The sequence below is a fragment of the Leucoraja erinacea genome, chromosome 24 (genome assembly GCF_028641065.1).
Source record: "Leucoraja erinacea ecotype New England chromosome 24, Leri_hhj_1, whole genome shotgun sequence".
NCBI lineage: Eukaryota > Metazoa > Chordata > Chondrichthyes > Rajiformes > Rajidae > Leucoraja > Leucoraja erinaceus.
The window spans coordinates 33,388,143-33,414,050 of record NC_073400.1 but is presented as its reverse complement, the minus strand read 5'-3'; the positions used below and the strand labels follow the sequence as shown (position 1 = coordinate 33,414,050).

Sequence of the window (25,908 nt, the reverse complement as noted above, 5' to 3'; positions counted from 1 at the left end):
GAGATCAGTCATGATTGGATGGCGGAGTAGACTAGATGGGCCGAATGGCCTGATTCTACTCCTATAACTTATGAGCTTGTGATTACTTTCAGGCAGTCTCGAAATGTCATGGATCATTCTGTTTGTTAAAATATTGGAAAACATCACAAGGTAATTTAAAGATGATAAAGCGGTTGGACAGGCTAGATGCAGGAAGATTGTTCCGGATGTTGGGGAAGTCCAGAACAAGGGGTCACAGTTTAAGGATAAGGGGGAAATCTTTTAGGACCGAGATGAAGAAATCATTTTTCACACAGAGAGTGGTGAATCTCTGGAATTCTCTGCCACAGAAGGTAGTTGAGGCCAGTTAATTGGCTATATTTAAGAGGGAGTTAGATGTGGCCCTTGTGGCTAAAGAGATCAGGGGGGTATGGAGAGCAGGCAGGTACAGGATACTGAGTTGGATGATCAGCCATGATCATATTGAATGGCGGTGCAGGCTCGGAGGGCTAAATAGCCTACTCCTGCACCTATTTTCTATGTTTCTAAGATGACAAAGATCTCAAAGGATATTCATTTTTTGCACAGAATCTCTTGCCCAGAGTAGGTGAATCGAGGACCAGAGGACATAGGTTCAAGGTGAAGGGGAAAAGATTTAATATGGATCTGAGGGGTATCCTTTTCACACAGAGGGTGGTGGGTGTATGGAACGAGCTGCCAGAGGAGGTTGTAAAGCCTGGGACTATCCCATCGTTTAAGAAACAGTTAGACAGGTACATGGATAGGACAGATTTGGAGGGATATGGACTAAACGCAAGGAGGTGGGACTGGTGTAGTTGGGACATGTTGGCCAGTGTGGGCAAGTTGGGCTGAAGGGCCTGTTTCCGCGCTGTATCACTCAATGGTCACTTTACAGGTTGTGGTTGCAAAATAATCAGTCCAAAGAGTTAGAAATCAGAACCAGCACGCAGGGACCTACCCTGCATTAAACGGGGTGTGTACTCCAGCATGTACAGGTACCACCTTCAATGGCCATTAATTTACAGGTATTAAACATTAAATTCCTTCCATTTTGCCTATAAACCCATGACAATGAGATTTAAAAATTATGTTATATTCTGAATTCTTGTGTGAATGTTATTTGGACACTTAGGCAATTTAAAAATGTTAATGGATAGATGTTTAGATCTAGTAATTGAATTTTGTAATTAGCTACAATTAGGTAACTAACTAATTATATGCTTTAATTTCAAGTCATCTAAGAAAGATTGTTTCATATTTGTTTCAGAATGCTTCAATCTACAATAATTGAAAATTTCTTTCAGTTCTCTTAAATTTTAAGAAAGTTAACGGCTTTTAAATGTTCTCGATCACAGCTTTTGTGTTAAGTCAATGAAAAAGCAATAGGGAACAAGATGCCAATTTCCGAGTATGAAAATGGCCATAACTTTCTTAATACTGAAGATATGAAAGTGAATTAGGTGTCAAATTAAACTTCTTTTTATGCTTTATCTGAGAGGATAAATTAAAGACTTGATTTTTGAAATCTCAAAATTTTGTAACATTGCTACAATATCCCAGCTGGATATAACGGTAAGAGCCCGTCCTAAGCGAGTTTTACACAGATCCTCACTCCCTCCCTCCATCCACCCCGTCCCTCCCTACCCACCCCCCCCCACCCTGTCCCCCCCCTACCCCCCCACACGGACACACTTCAGCCATGCGCAAGGGGCAGTTCAGAGCTGTGATGGAACAATAGACAGGAAGAATGCAACAGTGGTGCAGCGGGTAGAGCTGCTGCTTCACGGCACCAGAGACCCGGGTTCCATCTCGAATACGGGCGCTGTCTGTACGGAGTTTGCACGTTCTCCCCGTGACCTGCGTGGGCTTACTCCGGGTGCTCTGGTTTCCTCCCACACTCTAAAGACGTGCAGGTTTGTTGGTTAATTGGCTTGTTGGGCTGAAGGGCCTGTTTCCGTGCTGTATCTTGGCCTGAAGGAAGGTTCCTCCATCACTAACCCTCATCATTTTGTTTCTGTAGGAGTGATCATTGGTGGTGTCATTGGTGCTGTTGCTGCCGTCGTTGTCACCGCAGGCCTCGTTGCCCTCGGTGCCTACTTCTACAATCGGAACACACGGTAAGAAAAGTATTTCTGTCCTTGCGTTTCTCGTCAGTATGTTTGTAAACTCGGTAAAGAGGCACGGTGGTGCAGCGGGTAGAGCTGCTGCTGCCTCACAGCGCCAGAGACCCGGGTTCGATCCTGACTACGGGTGCTGTCTGTACGGAGTTTGCACGGTCTCCCCGTGACCTGCGTGGGTTTTCTCCAAGATCTTCGGTTTCCTCCCACACTCCAAAGACGGACAGGTTTATAGATTAATTGGCGTGGTATAAAATGTAAATTGTCCCAGTGTGTGTGTAGGAAAGTGTTAATGTGCGGGGATCGCTGGTCGGCGCGGACTCAGTGGGCTGAAGGGCCTGTTTCCGCGCTGTATCTCTAAACTAAACTAAAAGCCAGCACGATCCCACCGGTCACTGGCGGAGGATGGGGGGGGGGGGAGTTTAGCGGGAAGTCAAGAATTACAACCAATACACCTCAAGATTAAATATTCTTCAGGAAAATATTGGTCAAACATTCTGATTCCCCGTCCCCAGCGTGGAGTCACTGGATCCTTGTTGTGATGCTGTGTTTCCAGTGTTTATGTTCCACAGCTGGACCAGCTGCACATCTGGACTAACTATTCTGTAGCTGAATGCAGGTGTGCCCCACAGCTGGATATCACCCCCACTCCCACATCTGGATACGGCCCCTCCCCACAGCTGGACATCACACCCTCCCACATCTGGATACGGCCCCTCCCCACAGCTGGATATCACACCCATCCCACATCTGGACCCGCCCCTCCCCACAGCTGGACATCACACCCTCCCACAACTGGATACCCCCCTCCCCACAGCTGGACATCACACCCTCCCACGTGTGGATACGGCCCCTCCACAGCTGGACCGGCCCCTCTCACATCTGGACTTGCATCTGTAGCTGAACGCAGGATACGGCCCCCCACAGCAGGGCATCACCCCCTCTCACATCTGGATATGACCCCTCCCCACAGCTGGATACCGGCCATCGCCACATCTGGACACCGGTTCCCACAGATGGATACCTGCACCGCCACATCTCGACACCGGTCCCCACAGCTGGATACCGGCCCGTTCCACAGCTGGGCTCGTCATGATGCAGCTTTATAGGACATTGGGGTGCAGTTCTGGTCACCCCATTAGGTTGAAAGGTGTGGAGTTATGGACTTGGACCCTGAGATTCCCCCGTACATCCCTCCGATACAAAGCTGCTGAGAGACATCGCATCACTAATCTTTGTCACGGAGTTTGACAAGTTTAAGTGTTCACTACATTCTACATTGCCATTAGTTTGATCATTTTTCTCTCTATTTAGACCCGACATGATTGGAACAGGAAGCAAAGTTGGCGAAGAGCCTTCTATCTCCAACGACAGCAGTGTAACGACTCCACCTCAGACGTATATCTCTCCTCCGTTAACGACAAAATAAAACTTAATTTATCCCAGGAGGGAAATTATTGGATGAAAAGTGTGGTCGAGGGGAATTGGGAATCAATTATTTTGGGAAGGAGATGAGGAGGAATTTCTTTAGTCAGAGTTAAGTCAAGTCAAGAGAGTTTATTGTCATGTGTCCCAGATAGGACAATGAAATTCTTGTTTTCTGCAGCACAACAGAATATTGTAAGCATAAATACAGAACAGTTCAGTTCAATATACACATAAATAAACAGATAAAGTGCAATAGGCTGTTATAGTTCAGAGTCCGTTTGTTGGTGAGTTTAATAGCCTGATGGCTGTGGGGAAGTAGCTGTTCCTGAACCTAGATGTTGCAGATTTCAGGCTCCTGTACCTTCTACCCGATGGTAGCGGGGAGATGAGTGTGTGGCCAGGATGGTGTGGGTCCTTGATGATACTGCCAGCCTTTTTGAGGCAGCGACTGCGATAGATCCCTTCGATGGTGGGGAGGTCAGAGCCGATGATGGACTGGGCAGTGGTCACAACTTTCTCCTGCTCCTGGACACTCAAGTTGCCGAACCAGGCCACGATGCAACCGGTCAGCGTGCTCTCCACTGTGCACCTGTAGAAGTTCGAGAGAAATTTCCATCATCGTCCCGTTGATATAAACGGGATTATGGGTCCCTATCCTACCCCTTCCAAAGTCCACAATGAGTTTCTTAGTTTTGCTGGTGTTGAGAGCCAGGTTATTGTGCTGGCACCATTTGGTCAATCGGTCAATCTCACTTCTATACTCTGACTCATCCCCATCAGTGATTCATCCCACAACAGTGGTGTCGTCAGCAAACTTGATGATGGAGTTCGCACTATGTCCGGCTACGCAGCCATGAGAGGGCGGTGAACCTGTGGAATTCTTTGCCACACATATCCCTTACGAGCACATACCTAGCGGGTCAGGCAGCATCTCTGGAGGTGAACACGTGGTCCTCCCCCAGCCTGAAATCTGCAACATCCAGGTTCAGGAACAGCCTCTTCCCCACAGCCATCAGACTATTAAACATGACTTCAAACAAACTCTGAACTATAACAGCCTATTGCACTTTATCTGTTTATTTATTTATGTGTATATATATGGTCTATGGTATATAGACACACTGATCTGTTCTGTATTTATGCCTACAATATTCTGTTGTGCTGCAGCAAGCAAGAATGTCATTGTCCTATCTGGGACACATGACAATAAACTCTCTTGTCTTGACTTGACCTGACCAGCGCCTTGTAGAGCCTCAGCGTTACATCTCTGTGTTTGTATTCCAGTCCTCTTGATATAAATGCTAGCATTGAAGTTTCCTTCCTTACGGCCGATAATGCCGCCAGTGCCTTCATGGTCGGCTGCAGGAGATGTTCCCGCCCCCCGTGACACAGAGATGGCGTGGATCTGACCAGTACATCCAGCGCGCGGGCCGACGGGACTATGGAATAATGTCGGCGCCCGCATGTATAATATATGCAGAAAGATTTTCACCGTGCAGTTGGACATGTGACAAATAATGTCCACGTGACGCTGACTATTATGAAATGAATTTGCCCAATTCCCTTCACTCATTCCTGGGATCATTCTTGTAAAGATTGACGAGACACCTTTTGTCTCCTCTTAACCTGCAGCCCTTGTCCACCCTTCTGCCAGTCTAAACCCCCCTCACCTGTATCCACCTTCAAACCCCCCTCACCTGTATCCACCTATCACTTGCCAGGCTTTGGCCCACCCCCACCTCTCTTTGCCATTATTCACCCCCCCCCCCCCCACAACTATAATCAGTCTTCTTGTGTATGGCACTCAGCCTAAAGTTTTCGGACAACTTGTTCTATTTGATGTTATTTAATTGTGCATGCCAGGTTGATTGCATTCGAAACAGGGCGGACCACGTGAAGGTTGCAATCTCCCACCCCTAATCAGTCTGAAGAAGGGTCTCGGCCCGAAACATTGCCTGTCCATTCCCTCCGCAGATGCTGCCTGACCCGCTGAATTCCTCCTGCACTTTGATATTTGACTCTAGATTCCAGCATTGCTGGCATTCTGCCTCTCAAAGAGTTTTAGTGTTTTTAAACAAAATAAATGATGTAATCTATTCTACCGATGCTGCATCTTGAACAGTGACGTCAGGGACGCTGTCAAAAAATGCACTGGCAACAGTTCGGAGTGTGTGTGGTGGAGTTCTCTGTGTTAGATACGTCTAGAATGGAGATGCATGGATAGGTACATGGATAGGACAGATTTGGGGGGATATGGACCAAGTGCAGGCAGGTGGGACTAGGTTGGCTGGTATGGGCAAGTTGGGCTGAAGGGCCTGTTTCCACGCCGAATCACTCAATGACTCAGTGGAATTCTTTGCCACAGACGACTGTGGAGGCCAAGTCATTGTTTTTTGTGATGACACGAAGCTGGGGGACGGTGTTAGCTGTGAGGAGGATGCTAGGAGGCTGCAAGATGACTTGGATAGGCTGGGTGAGTGGGCAAATGCATGGCAGATGCAGTATAATTTGGATAAATGTGAGGTTATCCACTTTGGTAGCAAAAACAGGAAAGTAGACTATTACCTGAATGGTGGCCGATTAGGAAAAGGGGAGATGCAGCTAGACCTGGGTGTCATGGTACATCAGTCATTAAAAGAAGGCATGCAGTTGCAGCAGGCAGTGAAGAAAGCTAATGGTATGTTAGCATTCATAGCAAAAGGATTTGAGTATAGGAGCAGGGAGGTTCTACTGCAGTTGTACAGGGTCTTGGTGAGACCACACCTGGAGTATTTCGTACAGTTTTGGTCTCCTAATCTGAGTAAAGACATTTGTGCCATAGAGGGAGTACAGAGAAGGTTCACCAGACTGCTTCCTGGGATGTCAGGACTTTCATATGAAGAAAGACTGGATAGACTCGGTTTGTACTCGCTAGAATTTAGAAGATTGAGGGGGGATCTTATATAAACTTACAAAATTCTTAAGGGGTTGGACAAGCTAGATGCAGGAAGATTGTTCCCGATGTTGAGTAAGTCCAGAACAAGGGGTCACAGTTTAAGGATAAAGGGGAAATCTTTTAGGACTGAGATGAGAAAAACATTTTTTACACAGAGAGGGGTGAATCTGTGGAATTCTCTGCCACAGAAGGTAGTTGAGGCCAGTTCATTGGCTATATTTAAGAGGGAGTTAGATGTGGCTAAAGGGATCAGGTGGTATGGAGAGAAAGCAGGTACAGGACACTGAGTTAGATAATCAGCCATGATCATATTGAATGGCAGTGCAGGCTTGAAGGGCCGAATGGCCTACTCCTGCACCTATTTTCTATGTTTCTATGATATAAAACACAATGACATGTAGCAAAATTATAATACAGTATCTCAACTCTTTTTACACATTGGAAAGAAAGCAATTTCTATTATTTCTTTCCACTTCCAAACAAAAATGTGGTTGGATTATTCAGCGTATGATCAACCTCAGTGAGACCAAGCGCAGGCTTGACGATCGCTTCGCACAACACCTCCACTCAGTTCGCAAGAACCAACCTGATCTCCCGGTGGCACAACACTTCAACTCCCCTTCCCATTATGAATCCGACCTTTCTGTCCTCCTCCATGGCCAGAGTGAGACCCACCGTATATTGGAGGAGCAGCACCTCATATTTGCTTGGGTAGTTTACACTCCAGCGGTATGAACATTAGCTTCTCTAATTTCAGGTAGCCCTTGCTTTCTCCCTCCTTCCCCTCCCATTCCCAGCTCTCCCACAGCCTACTGTCTCTACCTCTTACTTTGTTTTTCATGTCACCCCCCCCAGAAGAAGGGTCTCGACTCGAAACGTCGTCTATTCCTTCGCTCCACAGATGCTGCCTTACCCGCGGATTTTCTCCAGCTTTTTTGTCTACCAATGGGATCCCACCACTGGCCACATCTTCCCATCTCCTTCCCTGTTGGTTTTCCGCAGAGACCGCTCCCTTCCATAACTCCCTGGTCAATTTGTCCCTTCCCACCCAAACCACCCCCTCTCCTGGCACTTTCCCTTGCAACCGCAGGAAATGCCACCCTTGTCATTTTTATTCATTTCAAGACTATGGGGCAGTACATTGGCCATAAAGTTGCTGCCTAAAAGTGCCAGAGACCTGGAATTGATCCTGAATATTTGTATGGTGTTTGCTCCTTTTCCCTTTGATCACATGGGTTTTCTCCGGGTGCTCTTGTTTCCTTCCACATTCCAAAGGTGTGCAGGAACCTATTTCAGACCCAACCCAAAATGTAATATTTTCCTTTTGTCCAGAGATTCTGTCTGACCTGTTGAGTTACTCCAGCTTTTTGTGTCTATGTTCAGTTTAAACCAGCATCTGCACTTCCTTCCTACACACACGATACTATACGATACAATTTTATTAATCCCAGGAGGGAAATTGTGTGTGTGTGTGGATATATATATTATACACACACACACACACATATTTACATAGTTATATATTCATATATAAATATACACCGTTTTGTTTTCTCGTTTATAACATTGTTTACATATTCTGTTGCGCTGCTGCAAGTAAGGATTTCATTGTTCTAACTGGGACGTGAGAGTATAAAACACTCTTGACTCGTGACTTACTCCGCTAATGTGTGGGAAAGAAGTAGTGTACGGGTGATCAGTGGTCGGCGTGGACTCGGTGGGCTGAAGAGCCTGTTTCCACGCCGTATATTTAAATTAAACTAAAGACATTAAATTCAGAGGGAGTCTAAAGAAGGGTCTCTACCCGAAACGTCACCCAATTTCTTCTATCCTGAGTTGCTGGTTGCTCCATGGAGTTCCCCCGCACAATTAAAGCATGGTATAGTCTTCACCCTACCATAGTTACCCAACCAGACGCAACTAAATTTAAGGTACTTCTTTTTTCCCCAAGGATCCTGTTTTGCTTAAGTCCAAGTCAAGAGTCAAGAGAGTTTTATTGTCATGTGTCCCAGATAGGACAATGAAATTCTTGCTTGCTGCAGCACAGTAGAATATGTAAACATAATACAGAACAGGAGATAGAAACATAGAAACATAGAAATTAGGTGCAGGAGTAGAACATTCGGCCCTTCGAGCCTGCACCGCCATTCAATATGATCATGGCTGATCATCCAACTCAGTATCCCGTACCTGCCTTCTCTCCATACCCCCTGATCCCCTTAGCCACAAGGGCCACATCTAACTCCCTCTTAAATATAAAACATAGAAACATAGAAATTAGGTGCAGGAGTAGGCCATTCGGCCCTTCGAGCCTGCACCGCCATTCAATATGATCATGGCTGATCATCTAACTCAGTATCCCGTACCTGCCTTCTCTCCATACCCCGTGATCCCCTTAGCCACAAGGGCCACATCTAACTCCCTCTTAAATATAGCCAATGAACTGGCCTCAACTACCCTCTGTGGCAGAGAGTTCCAGAGATTCACCACTCTCTGCGTGAAAAAAGTTCTTCTCATCTCGGTTTTAAAGGATTTCCCCCTTATCCTTAAGCTGTGACCCCTTGTCCTTAACCTGTGACCCCGAGATAAAAGATCAGTGTGTTTATATACCATAGACCACACTAAATAAACAGATAAAATACAATAGGCTGTTAATGTTCAGCCCTCTACCACCTCCAGTTTAAATTCCATTTAGAATATTTATGGAGGACCAGGAAACCAGAAGCAAGAGTTACTCCAGATCCAGGGTCAGGGACTGCTTCTGCGTTGGTTTTCAGCGCTGGCAGCGAGGCAGCGACAGGACAGCAATGGCGGCCAAATCCCCCACAATGCAAAGCGAGAGAGAAAGTGCCCAGCGTCGACGAGTTGCTGTGGCGGAGCGCATGCGCAGGGCGGTTGATGATGTGCGGGCCGTGGTTGTGCGCATGTGTAGGGGGAGGAGGTGCAGCCCGCAACAGTGCGCATGTGCAAGGCGGCCTGCAGTGCCGGCGGATGAGGAGCGGGTGGAGACGCGGACACGGACACGGACGCGGTCACGGACACGGTCACGGTCACGGTCACGGACACGGACACGGACACGGTCACGGACACACGGACACGGACACGGTCACGGACACGGACACGGACGGTCACGGACGGAGACGGTGAGAGAGAGATATATAGAGGGGAGGGGGGGCGGGGAGGCGCCCAGAGTTGAACGGCATGTGTCCAGCCTTGGCCGGAGGCCGCCTTGATCTCGAGGCCCCAGGCTTCGGCCTATGAAGTCTAGTGGTAAATCCGGGCCCTGCTGGTGCCATTGAAGGTGGTACCTGTACATGCTGGAGTACACACCCCTGTTTAACACAGGGTAGGTCCCTGTGTGCTGGTTCTGAGACCGGGCTGATTTCTAACTCTTTGGACTCATTCTTTTGCAACCACAACCTGTAAAGTGACCATTGAGTGATACAGTGCGGAAACAGGCCCTTCAGCCCAACTTGCCCACACCGGCCAACATGTCCCAACTACACCAGTCCCACCTCCCTGCATTTAGCCCATATCCTTCTAAATCTGTCCTATCCATATGATTTTCCAACTGTTTCTTAAACGTTAGGATGGTCCCAGCCTCAACTACCTCCTCCGGCAGCTCGTTCCATACACCCACCACCCCCTGTGTGGAAACGTTACCCCTCAGGTTCCTCTTCAATCATTGCCCCCTCTCACCCTAACAGAGATGTTTCTGATTGTGAGCCCGTGTCGTTGAACTCGTTTCACCGCTGCTTTCCAAACATCACTTGTTTTCTCTTTATCTTTGCAATTTCCCGAAAATGTCACGAGCTTTCTGTGGACATAACCATTGCTAAACAAAGTAGCCCACTCCAGAGTCAATACCACCCCCAGAACCTCCGCAGAGTTTAATTTGTATCCAGGATCGAAGCAAGTACGTGCTGGAAAGATCAACGGAGAGGGGACCTGCCACCATGTTCCAAGCCGTCACCTTCCCAGTGGCTCTGGTCTTTATCCTGCAGGTCAGCTCATCGCTTGGTAAGGTCTTTAATATTCACATCTCTTGTGATACAGGAAGGGGCAGGTTGGTCTGGAACGTCCAGGCTAAGTGATCTAGGGGCTAGTGGAATCGAGGAATATGGGGAGAAGGCAGGCATGGGTTATTGATAGTGGACGATCAGCCATGATCACAATAAATGGCGGTGCTGGCTCGAAGGGCCGAAGGGCCTCCTACTGCACCTATTTTCTATGTTTCTTACCTGTCTCACACCTGGGGGGAGGTGGGTGGAATGTCCCATCCTCACCGCACAGACTCTTGTCCACGCCGACCACCCTATATCCAGTGTTTCAGCTGACCGTGACTTCATCTCCGTAGTCGTACCAATCTTTATCTGGTGTAAATCTCCCATTGTAGACACTGCTGGGTCTGTTACAAGAAACTGCAGGAATGGAACAGAGGGATCTTCAGTGAGGAGAGGGGAGTGGTAGAGGGACACTGGGGCAGGGACAACCCCTGGACAAGATGTCACTGATGGTCAGCCTAGCTTCTGCCCCAAACCTCTTGCAGCCCTGCGGCCAGCTAGTGAAGGTGCGATCAGGATTTATTGGATTCACTCCCAGCTACTCCTCCTCATTACATGTCTTTAGACTTTAGAGATACAGTGCGGAAACTGCCCACCGGGTCCGTGCCGACCAGCGATCCCTACACATGAACACTATCCTACACACACGAGGGACAATTTACACTTTACAGAAGCCAATGAAGCTACAAACCTGCACGTCTTTGGAGTGTGGGAGGAACCCGGAGCACCCGGAGAAAACCCACGCAGGTCACGGGGAGAACGTGCAAACTCTGTACAGACAGCGCCCATGGTCAGGATGGAACCCGGGTTGGTCTCTAGCGCTGTGAAGCAGCAGCTCTACCCGCTGCGTCACCGTGCACACTTGCTCAATCATTCCCCCAGGACCTTTCCCCCAGGAGACTTTAAACTAGAATGGGAGGGACTCAAATAGAGAAAGCTAGTAGACAGTGTGTGAGGCAGGAGGCAGAGAACAGAAGCACTCGGACCCAAAATGTAGGGGAGAGAGAAGAAAAAGACAATAAACAGAATAAGAAAGGGTGGGTTTCTTCAATGTGTATATTTTAATGCTAGGAGCATTGTAAGAAAGGTGGATGAATATAGAGCCTCGATTAACACCTGGAAGTATGATGTTGTGGCGATTAGTGAAACATGGTTGCAGGAGGGCTATGATTGGAAACTAAATATTCCAGGATTTCGTTGCTTCAGGTGTGATAGAATTGGAGGGGCAAGAGGTGGAGGTGTTGCATTGCTTGTCAGGGAAGATATTACAGCAGTGCTTTGGCAGGATAGATTGGAGGGCTCGTCTAGGGAGGCTATTTGAGTGGAACTGAGAAATGGGAAAGGTGTAGCAACACTTATAGGGGTGTATTATAGACCGCCAAATGGGGAGCGAGAATTGGAAGAAAAAATATGTAAGGAGATAGCAGATATTAGTAGTAAGCACAAGGTAGTGATTGTGGGAGATTTCAACTTTCCACATATAGACTGGGAAACACATTCTGTAAATAAGCTGGATGGTTTGGAGTTTGTAAAATGTGTGCAGGATAGTTTTTTGCAGCAATACATAGAAGTACCTTCTAGGGAAGGGGCGGTGCTGGACCTCCTGTTAGGAAATGAGACAGGTCAGGTGGCGGAGGTATGCGTTGGGGAACAGTTCGGGATCAGTGATCACAATACCATTAGTTTCAATATAATTATGGAGAGGGTCAGAACTGGACCAAGGGTTGAGATTTTTGATTGGAGAAAAGCTAACTTTGATGAGATGCATAAGGATATAAAAAGAGTGAATTGGGACATTTTGTTTTATGGGAAAGATGTGGAAGAGAAATGGAGGACATTCCAAGGTGAAATTTTAAGAGTACGCCAATGTACCAAAAGCCTTTTTGACCACCTTATCTACCTGCGACTCGACCTTCAAGTAACCAGGCACCTGTACTCCTAGATCCCTCTGCTCTACAACACTACCCAGAGCCCTACCATTCACTGTGTAGGTCCTGCCCTTGTTCGACTTCCCAAAATGCAACACCTCACACTTCTCTGTATTAAATTCCATCAACCATTCATCTGCCCACCTGGCCAATCGATCCAGATCCTGCTGCAATCGTTCACAACCATCTTCACTATCTGCAAAACCACTCACTTTTGTATCATCAGCAAACTTGCTAATCTTGCCCTGTATGTTCTCATCCAAATCATTGATGTAGATCCAGCATCGAACCCTGAGGCACACCACTAGTCACAGGCCTCCAGTCCGAGAAGCAACTTTCCACCATCACCCTCTGCTTCCTTCCATGGAGCCAATTTGCTATCCATTCAGCTATCTCTCCTTGGATTCCATGAGATCTAACCTAGAGCAGCCTACCATGCAGCACCTTGTCGAATGCTTTACTGAAGTCCATGTACACAACATCTACAGTTCTGCCATCATCGACCTTTTTGGTCACGTCTTCAAAAATCTCAATCAGATTTGTGAGACACGACCTCCCACGTACAAAACCATGCTGACTGTCCCTAATCAGCCCTTGCCCATCCAAATGCTTGTACACAATACAATACACACAATACAATTTATTTGTCACGAACCTCATAGAGGCTCAAGTGAAATGTTGTTTCTGCAGTCATACACACAAGAAAAAAAGACCCAAGACACAACACAATTTACACAGACATCCATCACAGCGCATCTCCTCCTCGCTGTGATGGAAGGCAAAAAACGTATCTCTCCCCTGCACTCCCCATTCCCCTCCCGATATCAGAGTGAAAGCCCCCGGCAGGCGATGGTAATTGTCCCGCGGCCATTAACGCTGCGCCGGGTGATGCAAGGCCGCGCTCCGGGTCTTGTTGTTGGAGCCCCCGACGGGCGCTAGCAAAGTCCCGCAGCCGTTGAAGCCACGCCGGGCGATGTCAGGTACTCCTCGTCCCCGCAACTCGGGCGGGAGAAGTCGCCGTTGCGGAAGCCCCGAAAAGCTGTCTCCCAGCAGGGACCCGCGGGCTACCGATATTACTGTCCACCGGACCTGCGGCTGGAGCTTCCAAATCTGCGGGGGTCGGGTCGCAGCAGCGCTCCACCCGCTCCAGACTCGGCCAACTCCGCGATGGTACATAAGTCCGCAGCTCCGCGACTGGAGCCCTAGGACGTTCCTGCTGGAGGCCGCTCCACGGTGCAGCCCCAACGACAACGGAGACCCAACAGGGAAAAGGTCGGGTTCTCCGCGCAGGGGAAAGATGTTCAAAGTTCCCCCCCACCCAGCCCACACACACACACACACGCTCACACACACACACACACACACACACACACACACACACACACACACACACACACACACACACACACACACACACACACACACACACACACTCACACACTAACTCACACACACACACACTCTAACTCACACACACACACACACATTAACACACACACACACACTCGCACTCAAAAAAATAAAAACTACATTAAAACGGGACAAAAAATAGCAAAAAGACAGATGGATTGCAGAGGCCGCCCACCGGACCTTAAGTCATTATAACCTATCCCTCAGAATACACTCTAATAACTTTCCAACTACAGATCTTGAAATCATTTAACTCCTGCACACTGGGGAGGAGAGAGGAGAGTGCGGAAGTGGGGGGAAGGGGGGGTGAGGTGGGGAGAGAGTAGAGGTGGAGAGAGAGTGGAGGAGGAGGGGGAGGGGGGGAGAGAGTGGTGGGGGGGGTGGAGAGGAGGGGGTGTGGGAGAGAGGGACACAGTGCGTTGGGCAGGCCAACACTTGATAATGGATAAAAGAGTTAAAATGGGAATGGAGTAGCAACTAATCACATGAGTGTGGGTGAAGTGAATGTGGTGTGTGTGTTTGTGTTTTCAGCAGCTGTAAATTGTGGTGAACCACCAAGACTAGAGAACGGGTTCCACATTGGGAACGACTACAGCCATCAGAAACGGGTCCATTACGACTGCAATAAAGGGTAAGCAGTAATTCACCAGCACACCGTGTTACAGTACAGACTCTTCACATGGGATTGGCCCTTCATACAACATGGCAGTAGAGGCAGGGACTATCACAACATGAGAAGGCCATTTTAACGGGGAAACATAGAAATGTAGAAAATAGGTGCAGGAGTAGGCCATTCGGCCCTTCGAGCCTGCACCGCCATTCAATATGATCATGGCTGATCATCCAACTCGGTATCCTGTACCTGCCTTCTGTCCATACTCCCTGATCTCTTTAGTCACAAGGGCCACATCTAACTCCCTCTTAAATATAGCCAATGAACTGCCCTCAACTATCCTCTGTGGCAGAGAGTTCCAGAGATTCACCACTCTCTGTGTGAAAAAAGTTTTTCTCATCTCGCTTTTAAAGGATTTCCCCCTTATCTTTAAGCTGTGACCCCTTGTCCTGGACTTCCCCAACATCGGGAACAATCTTCCTGCATCTAGCCTGTCCTACCCCTTAAGAATTTTGTAAGTTTCTATAAGATCCCCTCTCAATCTCCTAAATTCTAGAGAGTATAAACCAAGTCTATCCAGTCTTTCTTCATATGAAAGTCCTGACATCCCAGGAATCAGTCTGGTGAACCTTCTCTGCACTCCCTCTATGGCAATAATGTCCTTCCTCAGATTTGGAGACCAAAACTGTACGCAATACTCCAGGTGTGGTCTCACCAAGACCCTGTACAAACTGCAGTAGAACCTCCCTGCTCCTAAACTCAAATCCTTTTGCTATGAAAGCTAACATACCATTCGCTTTCTTCACTGCCTGCTGCACCTGTATGCCTACTTTCAATGACTGGTGTACCATGACACCCAGGTCTCGCTGCATCTCCCCATTTCCTAATCGGCCACCATTTAGATAATAGTCTGCTTTCCTGTTTTTGCCACCAAGATGGATAACCTCACATTTATCCACATTATGCTGCATCTGCCAAACATTTGCCCACTCACCCAGCCTATCCAAGTCACCTTGCAGTCTCCTAGCATCCTCCTCACAGCTAACACTGCCCCCCATCTTAGTGTCATCTGCAAACTTGGAGATATTGCCTTCAATTCCCTCATCCAGATCATTAATATATATTGTAAATAGCTGGGGTCCCAGCACTGAGCCTTGCGGTACCCCACTAGTCACTGCCCGCCATTGTGAAAAAGACCCGTTTACTCCTACTCTTTGCTTCCTGTTTGCCAGCCAGTTCTCTATCCACATCAATACTGAACCCCCAATGCCGTGTGCTTTAAGTTTGTCTACTAATCTCTTATGTGGGACCTTGTCGAAAGCCTTCTGGAAGTCCAGATACACCACATCCACTGGTTCTCCCCTATCCACGCTACTAGTTACATCCTCGAAAAATTCTATAAGATTCGTCAGACATGATTTACCTTTTGTAAATCCATGCTGACTTTGTCTAATGATTTCACCACTTTCCAAATGTGCTGCTATCCCATCTTTAATAACTGACTCTAGCAGTTTCCCCACTACCGATGTTAGACTAACTGGTCTGTAATTCCCCGTTTTCTCTCTCCCTCTCTTCTTAAAAAGTGGGGTACGTTTGCTACCCGCCAATTTTCAGGAACTACTCCAGAATCTAAAGAGTTTTGAAAGATTATTACTAATGCATCCACTATTTCTGGAGCTACTTCCTTAAGTACTCTGGGATGCAGCCTATCAGGCCCTGGGGATTTATCGGCCTTTAATCCATTCAATTTACCCAACACCACTTCCCGGCTAACCTGGATTTCACTCAATTCCTCCAACTCCTTTGACCCGCGGTCCCCTGCTATTTCTGGCAGATTATTTATGTCTTCCTTAGTGAAGACGGAACCAAAGTAGTTATTCAATTGGTCCGCCATATCCTTGTTCCCCATGATCAACTCACCTGTTTCTGACTGCAAGGGACCTACATTTGTTTTAACTAATCTCTTTCTTTTCACATATCTATAAAAACTTTTGCAGTCAGTTTTTATGTTCCCTGCCAGTTTTCTTTCATAATCTATTTTTCCTTTCCTAATTAATCCCTTTGTCCTCCTCTGCTGGTCTCTGAATTTCTCCCAGTCCTCTGGTATGCTGCTTTTTCTGGCTAATTTGTACGCATCATCCTTCGCTTTGATACTATCCCTGATTTCCCTTGTTATCCACGGATGCACTACCTTCCCTGATTTATTCTTTTGCCAAACTGGGATGAACAATTTTTGTAGTTCATCCATGCAGTCTTTAAATGTCTTCCATTGCATATCCACCGTCAACCCTTTTAGAATTAATTGCCAGTCAATCTTGGCCAATTCACATCTCATACCCTCAAAGTTACCTTTCTTTAAGTTCAGAACCCTTGTTTCTGAATTAACAATGTCACTCTCCATCCTAATGAAGAACTCAACCATATTATGGTCACTCTTGCCCAAGGGGGCACGTACAACAAGACTGCTCACTAACCCTTCCTCATTACTCAATACCCAGTCTAAAATAGCCTGCTCTCTCGTTGGTTCCTCTACATGTTGATTTAGATAACTATCCCGCATACATTCCAAGAAATCCTCTTCCTCAGCACCCCTGCCAATTTGATTCACCCAATCTATATGTAGATTGAAGTCACCCATTATAACTGTTTTACCTTTGTCGCACGCATTTCTAATTTCCTGTTTGATACCATCTCCAACTTCACTACTACTGTTAGGTGGCCTGTACACAACACCCACCAGCGTTTTCTGCCCCTTAGTGTTTCGCAGCTCTACCCATACCGATTCCATATCCTCCAAACTAATGTCCTTCCTTTCCATTGCATTAATCTCCTCTCTAACCAGCAACACTACCCCACCTCCTTTTCCTTTCTGTCTATCCCTCCTCAATATTGAATATCCCTGGATGCTCAGCTCCCAGCCTTGGTCACCCTGGAGCCATGTCTCCGTGATCCCAACTATATCATAATCATTAATGGCTATCTGCACGTTCAACTCATCCACCTTATTACAAATACTCCTTGCATTGAGACACAAAGCCTTCAGGCTTGTTTTTACAACACTCTTACCCCTTATACAATTATGTTGAGAAGTGGCCCTTTTTGATTTTTGCCCTGGTTTTGTCTGCCTACCACTTTTACTTTTCACCTTGCTACCTATTGCTTCTGCCCTCATTTTACACCCCCCTGCCTCTCTGCTCTTGTACCCATCCCCCTGCCACATTAGTTTAAATCCTCCCCGACAGCACTAGCAAACACTCCCCCAAGGACATTGGTTCCATTCCAGCCCAGGTGCAGACCGTCCTGTTTGTACTGGTCCCACCTCCCCCAGAACTGGTTCCAATGCCCTAAAAATTTGAATCCCTCCCCCTTGCACCATTTTTCAAGCCACATATTCATCTGCAATATCCTCCTATTTCTACTCTGACTGGCCCGTGGTACTGGTAGTAATCCAGAGATTATTACCTTTGAGGTCCTACTTTTAAGTTTATCTCCTAGCTCCCTAAATTCACCTTGTAGGACCTCATCCCTTTTTTTTACCTATATCGTTGGTGCCAATATGCACCACGACAACTGGCTGTTCACCCTCCCCCTCCAGAATGTTCTGCAGCCGTTCAGTGACATCCCTTGACCCTTGGAGCACCAGGAGTGGGCAACTCTCTACCATCCTGGAGTCTATTTTAGATGTGGCCGCTAAGGGGATCAGGGGGTATGGAGAGCCTATCTATTCCCCTGACATATTGAAATGCAGGCTCGAAGGGCCGAATCTATTACTATTTCTATGCCCTATGTCTCGTTTCTGGCCGCCCTATCTATTCCCCCCCCCCCCCCTCTTTTCCCCCCCCTCATGTGCCGCAGAGCCACCCATGGTGCCATGAACTTGGCTGCTGCTGCATTCCCCTGATGAGCAATCTCCCTCAACAGTATCCAAAATGGTATACCTGTTTAGGAGGGAGATGACCGCAGGGGACTCCTGCACTACCTGCCTACTGCTTTGCTGACTATTGGCCACCCGTTCCCCTTCTGTCCTCTTACCTTTTACCTGCGGTGTGACCAACTCGCTGTACGTGCTATCCACGACTTTCTCAGCATCGTGGATGCTCCAGTATGAATCCAGCCGCAGTTCCAATCGTTCAATGCGGTCTGCCAGGAGCTGCAGCTGGACACACTTCCTGCAAACGTAGTCACCAGGGACACCGACCATATCCCTGATCTCCCACATGTTGCAGGCTGAGCAAACCACGGGGCCAATCTCCACCGACATATCTTACTCCCAAATTAACTCTATATTAAATATTAAAAAACACAACATTTTATCCTTGAAACTTTACTAATAAATACTGTACACTTAACTCCCAGAATCGTAAACCTGAAGGCAGGAATGTAAAAATGTAAACCCGGTCCTCTTCCACCAATCAGAGGATTCCACCAGACTCCTTCTCTGGAACGTTGCCGATTTTGGTGTCAGGTACTCCTCCCCTCGCACCAACGGCTCCCTGGATACATAGATAGGAGAGGGTTGGATGGGCCAAATGGGGGCAAATGGGACTAGTGTAGATGGGACATGTTGGTCGGCATGGAAGGGTTGGGCTGAAGGGCCTGTTTCCGTGCTGTGTGACTCAGTGAATATATATTTATATAAACGGGACATTTCTGTGTCCACCTGTTTGTTCTTCCAGCTACGAGCGGTTTGGCAGTTCACGGATACTCTGCACGGACGAGGGATGGACCAAGCTCAACGCTCAGTGTCAAAGTGAGTGACCACTGGACATTCCTGTCACTGGGACCGGGGGAGGGGAGGGGGTGACAGATCAAAGGGGGCGAAGCTGAAGGGAAATGTAGAATGGTTCATTTTTAGCTGAGGGGAAGGTGGCAAGGAGGAATACTGCCCCTTTACCACGGGTGTGACAGGTTTGTGTCTCTGTCTTACAGTAACACGGTGTGGCCCTCCACAACCAGTGGCCGATGGCACTGGCCGGAAGTAGAGGGGACGTACGGACAACAGGCCGATTATTCCTGTGATCGGGGCTACACCTTGACTGGAGAAAGAACCATTACCTGCACCGACACTGGGCACTGGAGCCACCCCGCCCCCAACTGTACAGGTGATAGAAGCATAGTGTGTAATGGCACAGAAACCGGCCCTTCGGCCCATCTGCTGCTTCTGCTCCCCCGAACCTCCTGCCTCCCCCCCCAACCCCCCCCTTTCACCTCTCCCTCTCCCTCTCTCTCCCCCCCCCTTGTCCCACCAGTGGACCAGTCCCATCTCCAGACCACTCTGTGCCGGGGGGGGGGGGGGGGGGGGGATATGATGGCGCTGCCGGCGAGAGGAGATGAGGCGGGAACTTTTTCTTGGTTTCCTGGTCCTCCAAAATATTCCAAATGGAATTTAAACTGGAGGTGGTGAAGGGAGGGCTTAAGCCAGAAAGGGTTATTGGGAAGAAAGAGCTACTTTAAATTTAGTTGCATCTGGTTGGGTAACTATAGTTGGGTGGAGATTATTCCATGCTTTAATTGTGCGGGGGAAGAACGAATTGCTGTACACATCTGTCTTTGTAGCTGGGATCACAAATTGGATCGAATGCCCTTGTCTGCTCCTAATTGGTTTGGGTTTGGTGTAGGTCTTGTCTTGTAGAACACAAACAACATTGACCAGACTTGGACAGCGGGGAACGTGGAGAGGGGGGGAGGGGGGGTGGTGAAGGGGAAGGGTTCTCGGGGGGGAGGGGGAAGGGGGGGGGGGCGGGGGGAGGGGAAGGGGGGGCGGGGGGAGGGGGAAGGGGGGGAGGGGACCTGTCCAAGTGGCACAGCTGCCCAGAGTCTGTCTTGGCACAAAGCAGCAATGTCCGGATTCAGATTCAGATTATTTAATGACCACACAGTCAAGCTGGTGGAATTCATGTTCAGTACAGGATGTTACACAATAGGCTGATTCCCGTCAAACATAACATAAAACACAACAACATACAGTATACAGTACATGCACGAGGTGGCTATGTGATGTTGTCATAGAGTGTTCAGAGTTCAAATTGCATGTGGGTAGAAGCTGTTTTTAAATCGTGATGTTTTGGCGGGCAGTGAGCTGTAGCGCCTCCCTGAGGGCAGCAGGTGGAAGATGTGGTGAGCTGGGTGGGAGGGATCAGAAATGATTTTCTTCACCATTGACACAGACCGTTTGAGGTTGAGTGATTCTATTGATGGGAGGGGGGTGCTGATGATTTTGGATGCTTTGTTGACAATGCGCTGTAGTTTATTACGGGAGTGAGTGTCTAAACTGCTGCACCAAACTGTTATTGATGAAGTGAGCATGCTTTGGATGATGGCTGTGTAAAATCGGATTAGGAGATGTTTCCTCACTCTGAACTTCTTGAGCTGGCGGAGAAAGAAAAGTCTTTGGTTGGCTTTTTTATAAATGTGATCTGAGTTGGTTTTCCATTTGAGGTTATTGCTTATGTGAGTGCCAAGAAATTTGAATGAGTCAGCGGTGGATATGGGTTTGCCGGAGATGAGTAGGGGGGTCTTGGGTTGTGCCTTACGTCTGAGATCAATGATAAGTTCATGGGTTTTTGATGTGTTGAGTAGGAGGTTATTGTCTGTGCACCAAGTGACTGCTTTGTGTGTTTGAGAGCGGTATTCTGTTTCGTTGTTGTTAGAGATGAGACCTATGATGGTTGTGTCATCAGCGTATTTATATATTTTAACTGAACTATACTGGGATGCGAGTTGATTTGTGTAGAGTGAGAATAACCAGGGTGACAAGACGCAGCCCTGAGGAGCTCCTGTACTGAGGTGCAGAGGGTGAGATGTGGTGTTGTGTATCTTCACCCTCTGTTGTCTGTTCCAAACGAAGCTATGGATCCAGTGACAGATGCAGGGGTCAATGTTCATGTCCGTTAATTTATGGAAGCGTTTGACCGGGTTGATGGAGTTGAATGCCGAACTGAAGTCCATGAACAGGATGCGGGCATACATGTTGGCGGTTTCCAGGTGTTGCAGAGTGTGATGGATGGCCAGGTTGATTGTGTCTGCTACTGACCTGTTGGCTCTATATGCGAATTGATGTGGGTCCATGTTGGAGGAAGTGCTGGTTTTGAGGTGAGCGAGAATGATGCGCTCAAATGACTTCATGGCCACGGATGTAAGGGCAATCGGTCTGTAGTCATTGAGGCAGGAAGATGTGTTAGACTTGGGCACAGGAATGATGGTGGATTGTTTGAAGCACTGGGGCACTGAACATTGGCAGAGGGAGGTGTTGAAGATGTTGGTGAACACAGGGGCCAGTTCTGCTGCACAATGATGGAGCACTGCTGGGCTGATGTTGTCTGGGCCTGCAGATTTGTTTTTCTTCTGTCTCCTGAAGGTGGTCCTCACCTCGGCCTCCTGGATGTGGAATGGAGGGGGAGGAAGAGGAGAGGGGGACGATGGTGGAGGGACTGGAGACTGTTTAAACCTGCCATAGAAAGTGTTCAGTTTATCTGGGAGTTGGTGACCATTATCAGGGATGGGGGTGGATTTCTTTTTTTTTCCAGACAGTTCTAGTGTTGAGATTTCTTGTTCTATTTTGGTGGCATAATTGTATTTGGCTTTCCTTATTGTAGACCTTAATTTATATTTTGCAGCCATGTAGTCCTGCTTATTTCCAGATTTATATGCAGCATTTTTCTCAGTTCTTAATTGTTGAATTTCTTTTGTGAACCAGGGCTTATTGTTGTATTGTTTTAACCGTTCTTGAAGGGATACAGAGTTGCTCGCAGAATTGGACATATGACGTCGCTGTGTCCGTGTAGTCGTGGAGGTCACCAGCTGCGCGGAAGACTTCCCAATCAGTGCATGCGAAGCAGTCTTGCAGCTTTTCGATGGCATCTGTAGACCACGACCTGACAGATTTGGGAGAAGTTTTTGAGGGTTTTATTTTTTGCTTGTACTTTGGGATAAGCAGCAGCATCGCGTGGTCTGACTTGCCCAACGGAGCTCCTACAAAGGCACGGTAGGCCTCCTTAAACGGAGTATAGCAGTGGTCGAGCATGTTGTTCCCTCTGCTGGGGCAGGTCACGTGCTGGTGGTAGTGGACAGGTTGGTGTGGTTGAAGTCACCTAACACAATTATTGCTGCATCTGGGTATGAATTTTCTGTGTCAGATATGTGGCAGGCTAATTCGCTCATGGTGGCGTTAGCATTAGCCTCAGGTAGAATATAAACACCGATTACAATGACCGATGCAAATTCTCTGGGGAGGTAGGTGGGTCTGCATGTGGCAGTAAGATGCTCCAAGAGTGGGGAACGTACATGGCTGAGTGAGGTGGAGTTTGTGCACCAGCGTTGGTTTATCATAATGCATATTCCACCACCTTTTGACTTGAAAGATAGTTCAGCTGACCTGTCAGCTCGGTGAAGTGTATATCCTGGCAGCGTTACTGCTTGGTCGGGCACTGACTGATCCAGCCAGGATTCAGTCAGGCAGATGGCAGAGCAGTTGCTGTAGTTGCTGTTGGTCTGAATCAGAAGCTGGAGTTTGTCCATCTTGTACCGGAGAGATCTAACATTTGCCAGCAGGAGGGCTGGGAGAGGAGGTCGGAATGGGGCCTCTTGAACCTCGAGAGGATACTGGGGCGCCTGCTTCGTTTGCCGGTCTGCGGCCAGAATGTAGAGAGACCCGGAGAAACAAACGTTATTTCCTTCGGTAGAGATGGCCTCAGGACTCCGTGGATGTTAAGTTTGAAATTTAGGAGTTCCCATCGGGTGTATTGGATTATACATGACACATTACGAACGTATAACGCAGACACAAGTACAATAGACAGGAACGCAGCTTGTACTGGGGCGTGCCTCGCGGCCGCCATTTTTTCTCACAGCTACATCACAGCTTGGTTTGGGAACAGCTCTGCTCATGACCGTAAGATATTGCATCAGAATATGTAGGAAGGAACTGCAGGTGCTGGTTTAAACCGAAGATAGACACAAAATGCTGGAGTAACTCAGCGGGACAGGCAGCATCACTGGAGAGAAGGAATGGGTGACGTTTCGGGTCGAGACCCTTCTTCAGACTGAGAGTCAGGGGAGAGGGAGACAGAGCAGGTAAGGTGTGAAAACACAGATCAAAGGGGGCGTAGCTCGAGGAAATTGGAGAATGGTTCATTGTCAGCTGAGGGGACGGTGACAAGGAGTTCAAACGAAATTTGGTTTCTGCAGTCATACAACAAGAAAAGAACCAAGACACACACCAAGACAATCCACACAAACATCCATCACAGTGAATCTCTTCCTCACTGTGATGGAAGGCAAAGTCTTGTCTCTCCCTTGCTCTCCATTCTTCTCCCGATGTCAAAGTCAAAGCCGCCGGTGGGAGCTAGAAAGTCCCGCGGCCATTTAAAGCCGCACCGGGCGATGTAAGGCTCTGCTCCGGGTCTTGATGTTGGAGCCCCCGGCAGACGCTAGCAAGTCCCGCGACTGTTTAGGCCGCGCTGGGCGATGTAAGGCCCCGCTCCAGGTCACCTTCAACCCCGCAATTCGGGCGGGAGAAGTCACCGTTGCCGGTGCCCCGCAAAGCGGTCTCCCACCGGGGACCCGCGAGCTCCCGGTGTCACCATCCACCGGAGTCGGGTCGCAGCAGCGTGCCACCACTGCTCTCCACGCTCCGAAGCTGGCCAGCTGCACGATGGTAGGTCCGCAGCTCAGCCGGCTCCGTGACTTGAGCCCCCAGGTCGTTCCGGTTGGAGGCTGCTCCACAGTGTTTAGGTCCCAACGGCAACGGAGACCCGACAGGGAAAAGGTCGGTTCCCCTTACAGGGAAGAGATTTAAAAGTTCCCCCCCCCCCCCCCCCCCCCCCCTACCCCCCCTACACCCCCCACACCCCCACATACACAGTCAAAAACCCACTACAAACTATACCTTCAACAGGACAATAAAATAAAAAAAAGACGTGTTATTTAACAAAGGTTTACTAATATTCTGTCTGGGCTCTGCGGTTACAACCTGCTCCTTGCTATTAATGTTTCAGTCTGTGGTCGGGAGAATGTTATCCTTGTACAGCTCCCTCCCGATGGGTGGGAATGAAGGGTGGGAATGGGAAGTCCCCGAGGTTGATGATGGGATGGAGCGGGGAATGCTGTCACTGCCACATGACTGGTCCCAGCAACATCTCAAGATTCAGCCTTGTGGAGCTGATATTCACCACTTATCTCCGACACCCTTGTTAATTACTATACGTACCAATGGCAGCCGTGACTTATCACTGGGCCCTGTATTACACACACACGTTCTGTGCGAATGGGGGGAGAAGGGGATGTGATGTTTCTGTTGATACAATGGCTACAACAGGCCTTCATAGCCACCTGCAGTTGGGACTATGAAATTACCTGGCTGGTGACTATTGCATATTGACTCCGTGCCTGTTTCTGTGCATGATGTGCTAACCGGGCAGTGTACTTGGGTACGGCAATAACCGCACTGATCTGTATGCTAAATAATTTCACTGTACCTTGGTAAAGGTGACAATGAAGCAACTATTGTGTCCACATGTTTATGCATGCGAGTGTGTGGTGTAAATCAAACACTGTTCCATTTGGTAGATGCTGCTTTTGGGAGCGGACGGTGCAGTTTACTTCAGATACTCCCTGACTGACTAATTCCAGATACGAGTCTGCTGCTTGGTCAGTGACTATCCTGGTGTGTACACATCCGCTGCTGGGCTCACTATAACTGTCTGAAGTAAAGTTGTAGTAACGGGTTCCCCGTGCCTGCCCCGGGTCTCCCTACTGTTTATCTAAGGACCTTCACAGTGGCAGCATCGAGAGTATATTGACCTACATCTGTGTATGTAAGCACTCAGTGAAAATGGCATTAAAGTAAATACTGAATATTGAAACTACCAGTAAGTGTGGGTGCAGAAAGGGATACATACGGAAATAGTGGTGACAGTATTGAGAGTTAACCGCGATGCTCTGTTGTTGTCACTACTGGGGTTGCTGCTGAGGGGATAGAGTGTGTTGCCCACCAGCCCAGCACATGGCCCCCTTAGGTGCGGGGCCCAATTGGGAACAATGGATCCAATTGGCTTAAGGCCGGCCCTGATCCCGACAGTCACAGACAGCATCAGTCAGCATGGCGGAGAAGACCATGCTACAGTGTAGGGGCAAGTACGCAGCCTTGTTTCATGCCGTTTGTCACTAGTTTGTCACTTCTGCGACATCTCCATCATCCAATACTTTCACCATCATGCCATCGTGGAACTGCCGGACAATCGTCATCAACCTGCTGGGACCGCCAAACCTCTCCATTATCTTCCACAAACCATCTCTGCTCACCGTATCGAAGGCCGTGGTAAGACCAACAAAGGTCACAAAGAGGTCACTGTGCTGCCCTTGGCATTTGTCCTGGATCTAATGTGCAGCAAATATCATGTCTACATCCACACTC

The 25,908-nt window shown here is 48.3% G+C and overlaps 2 protein-coding genes across 3 annotated transcripts in view; one reads left to right on the top strand and one right to left on the bottom strand.

The window, feature by feature from the left end:
• LOC129708977 (sushi, von Willebrand factor type A, EGF and pentraxin domain-containing protein 1-like) overlaps positions 1-25,908 on the top strand; it is a 37,319-nt gene that overhangs the window by 5,910 nt on the left and 5,501 nt on the right. The window contains exons 5-7 of one of the 2 annotated variants that reach the window (XM_055655087.1): positions 14,417-14,513; positions 19,172-19,245; positions 19,425-19,597. In XM_055655087.1, the coding sequence (XP_055511062.1) occupies positions 14,417-14,513; positions 19,172-19,245; positions 19,425-19,477 (224 nt within the window). In that variant the 3' untranslated portion in view covers positions 19,478-19,597. Of the gene's footprint in view, positions 1-2,020; positions 2,118-3,431; positions 3,804-14,416; positions 14,514-19,171; positions 19,246-19,424; positions 19,598-25,908 lie in introns of those variants that run through there. The other variant, XM_055655085.1, reaches the window with a different exon arrangement.
• The window catches only part of LOC129708975 (C4b-binding protein alpha chain-like), a 60,992-nt gene continuing 45,844 nt past the window's right edge, over positions 10,761-25,908 (bottom strand). Inside the window, exon 12 of the mRNA XM_055655081.1 lies at positions 10,761-10,901. Coding sequence (XP_055511056.1) covers positions 10,810-10,901 — 92 coding nt within the window. The 3' untranslated portion in view covers positions 10,761-10,809. The remainder of the gene's footprint in view (positions 10,902-25,908) is intronic.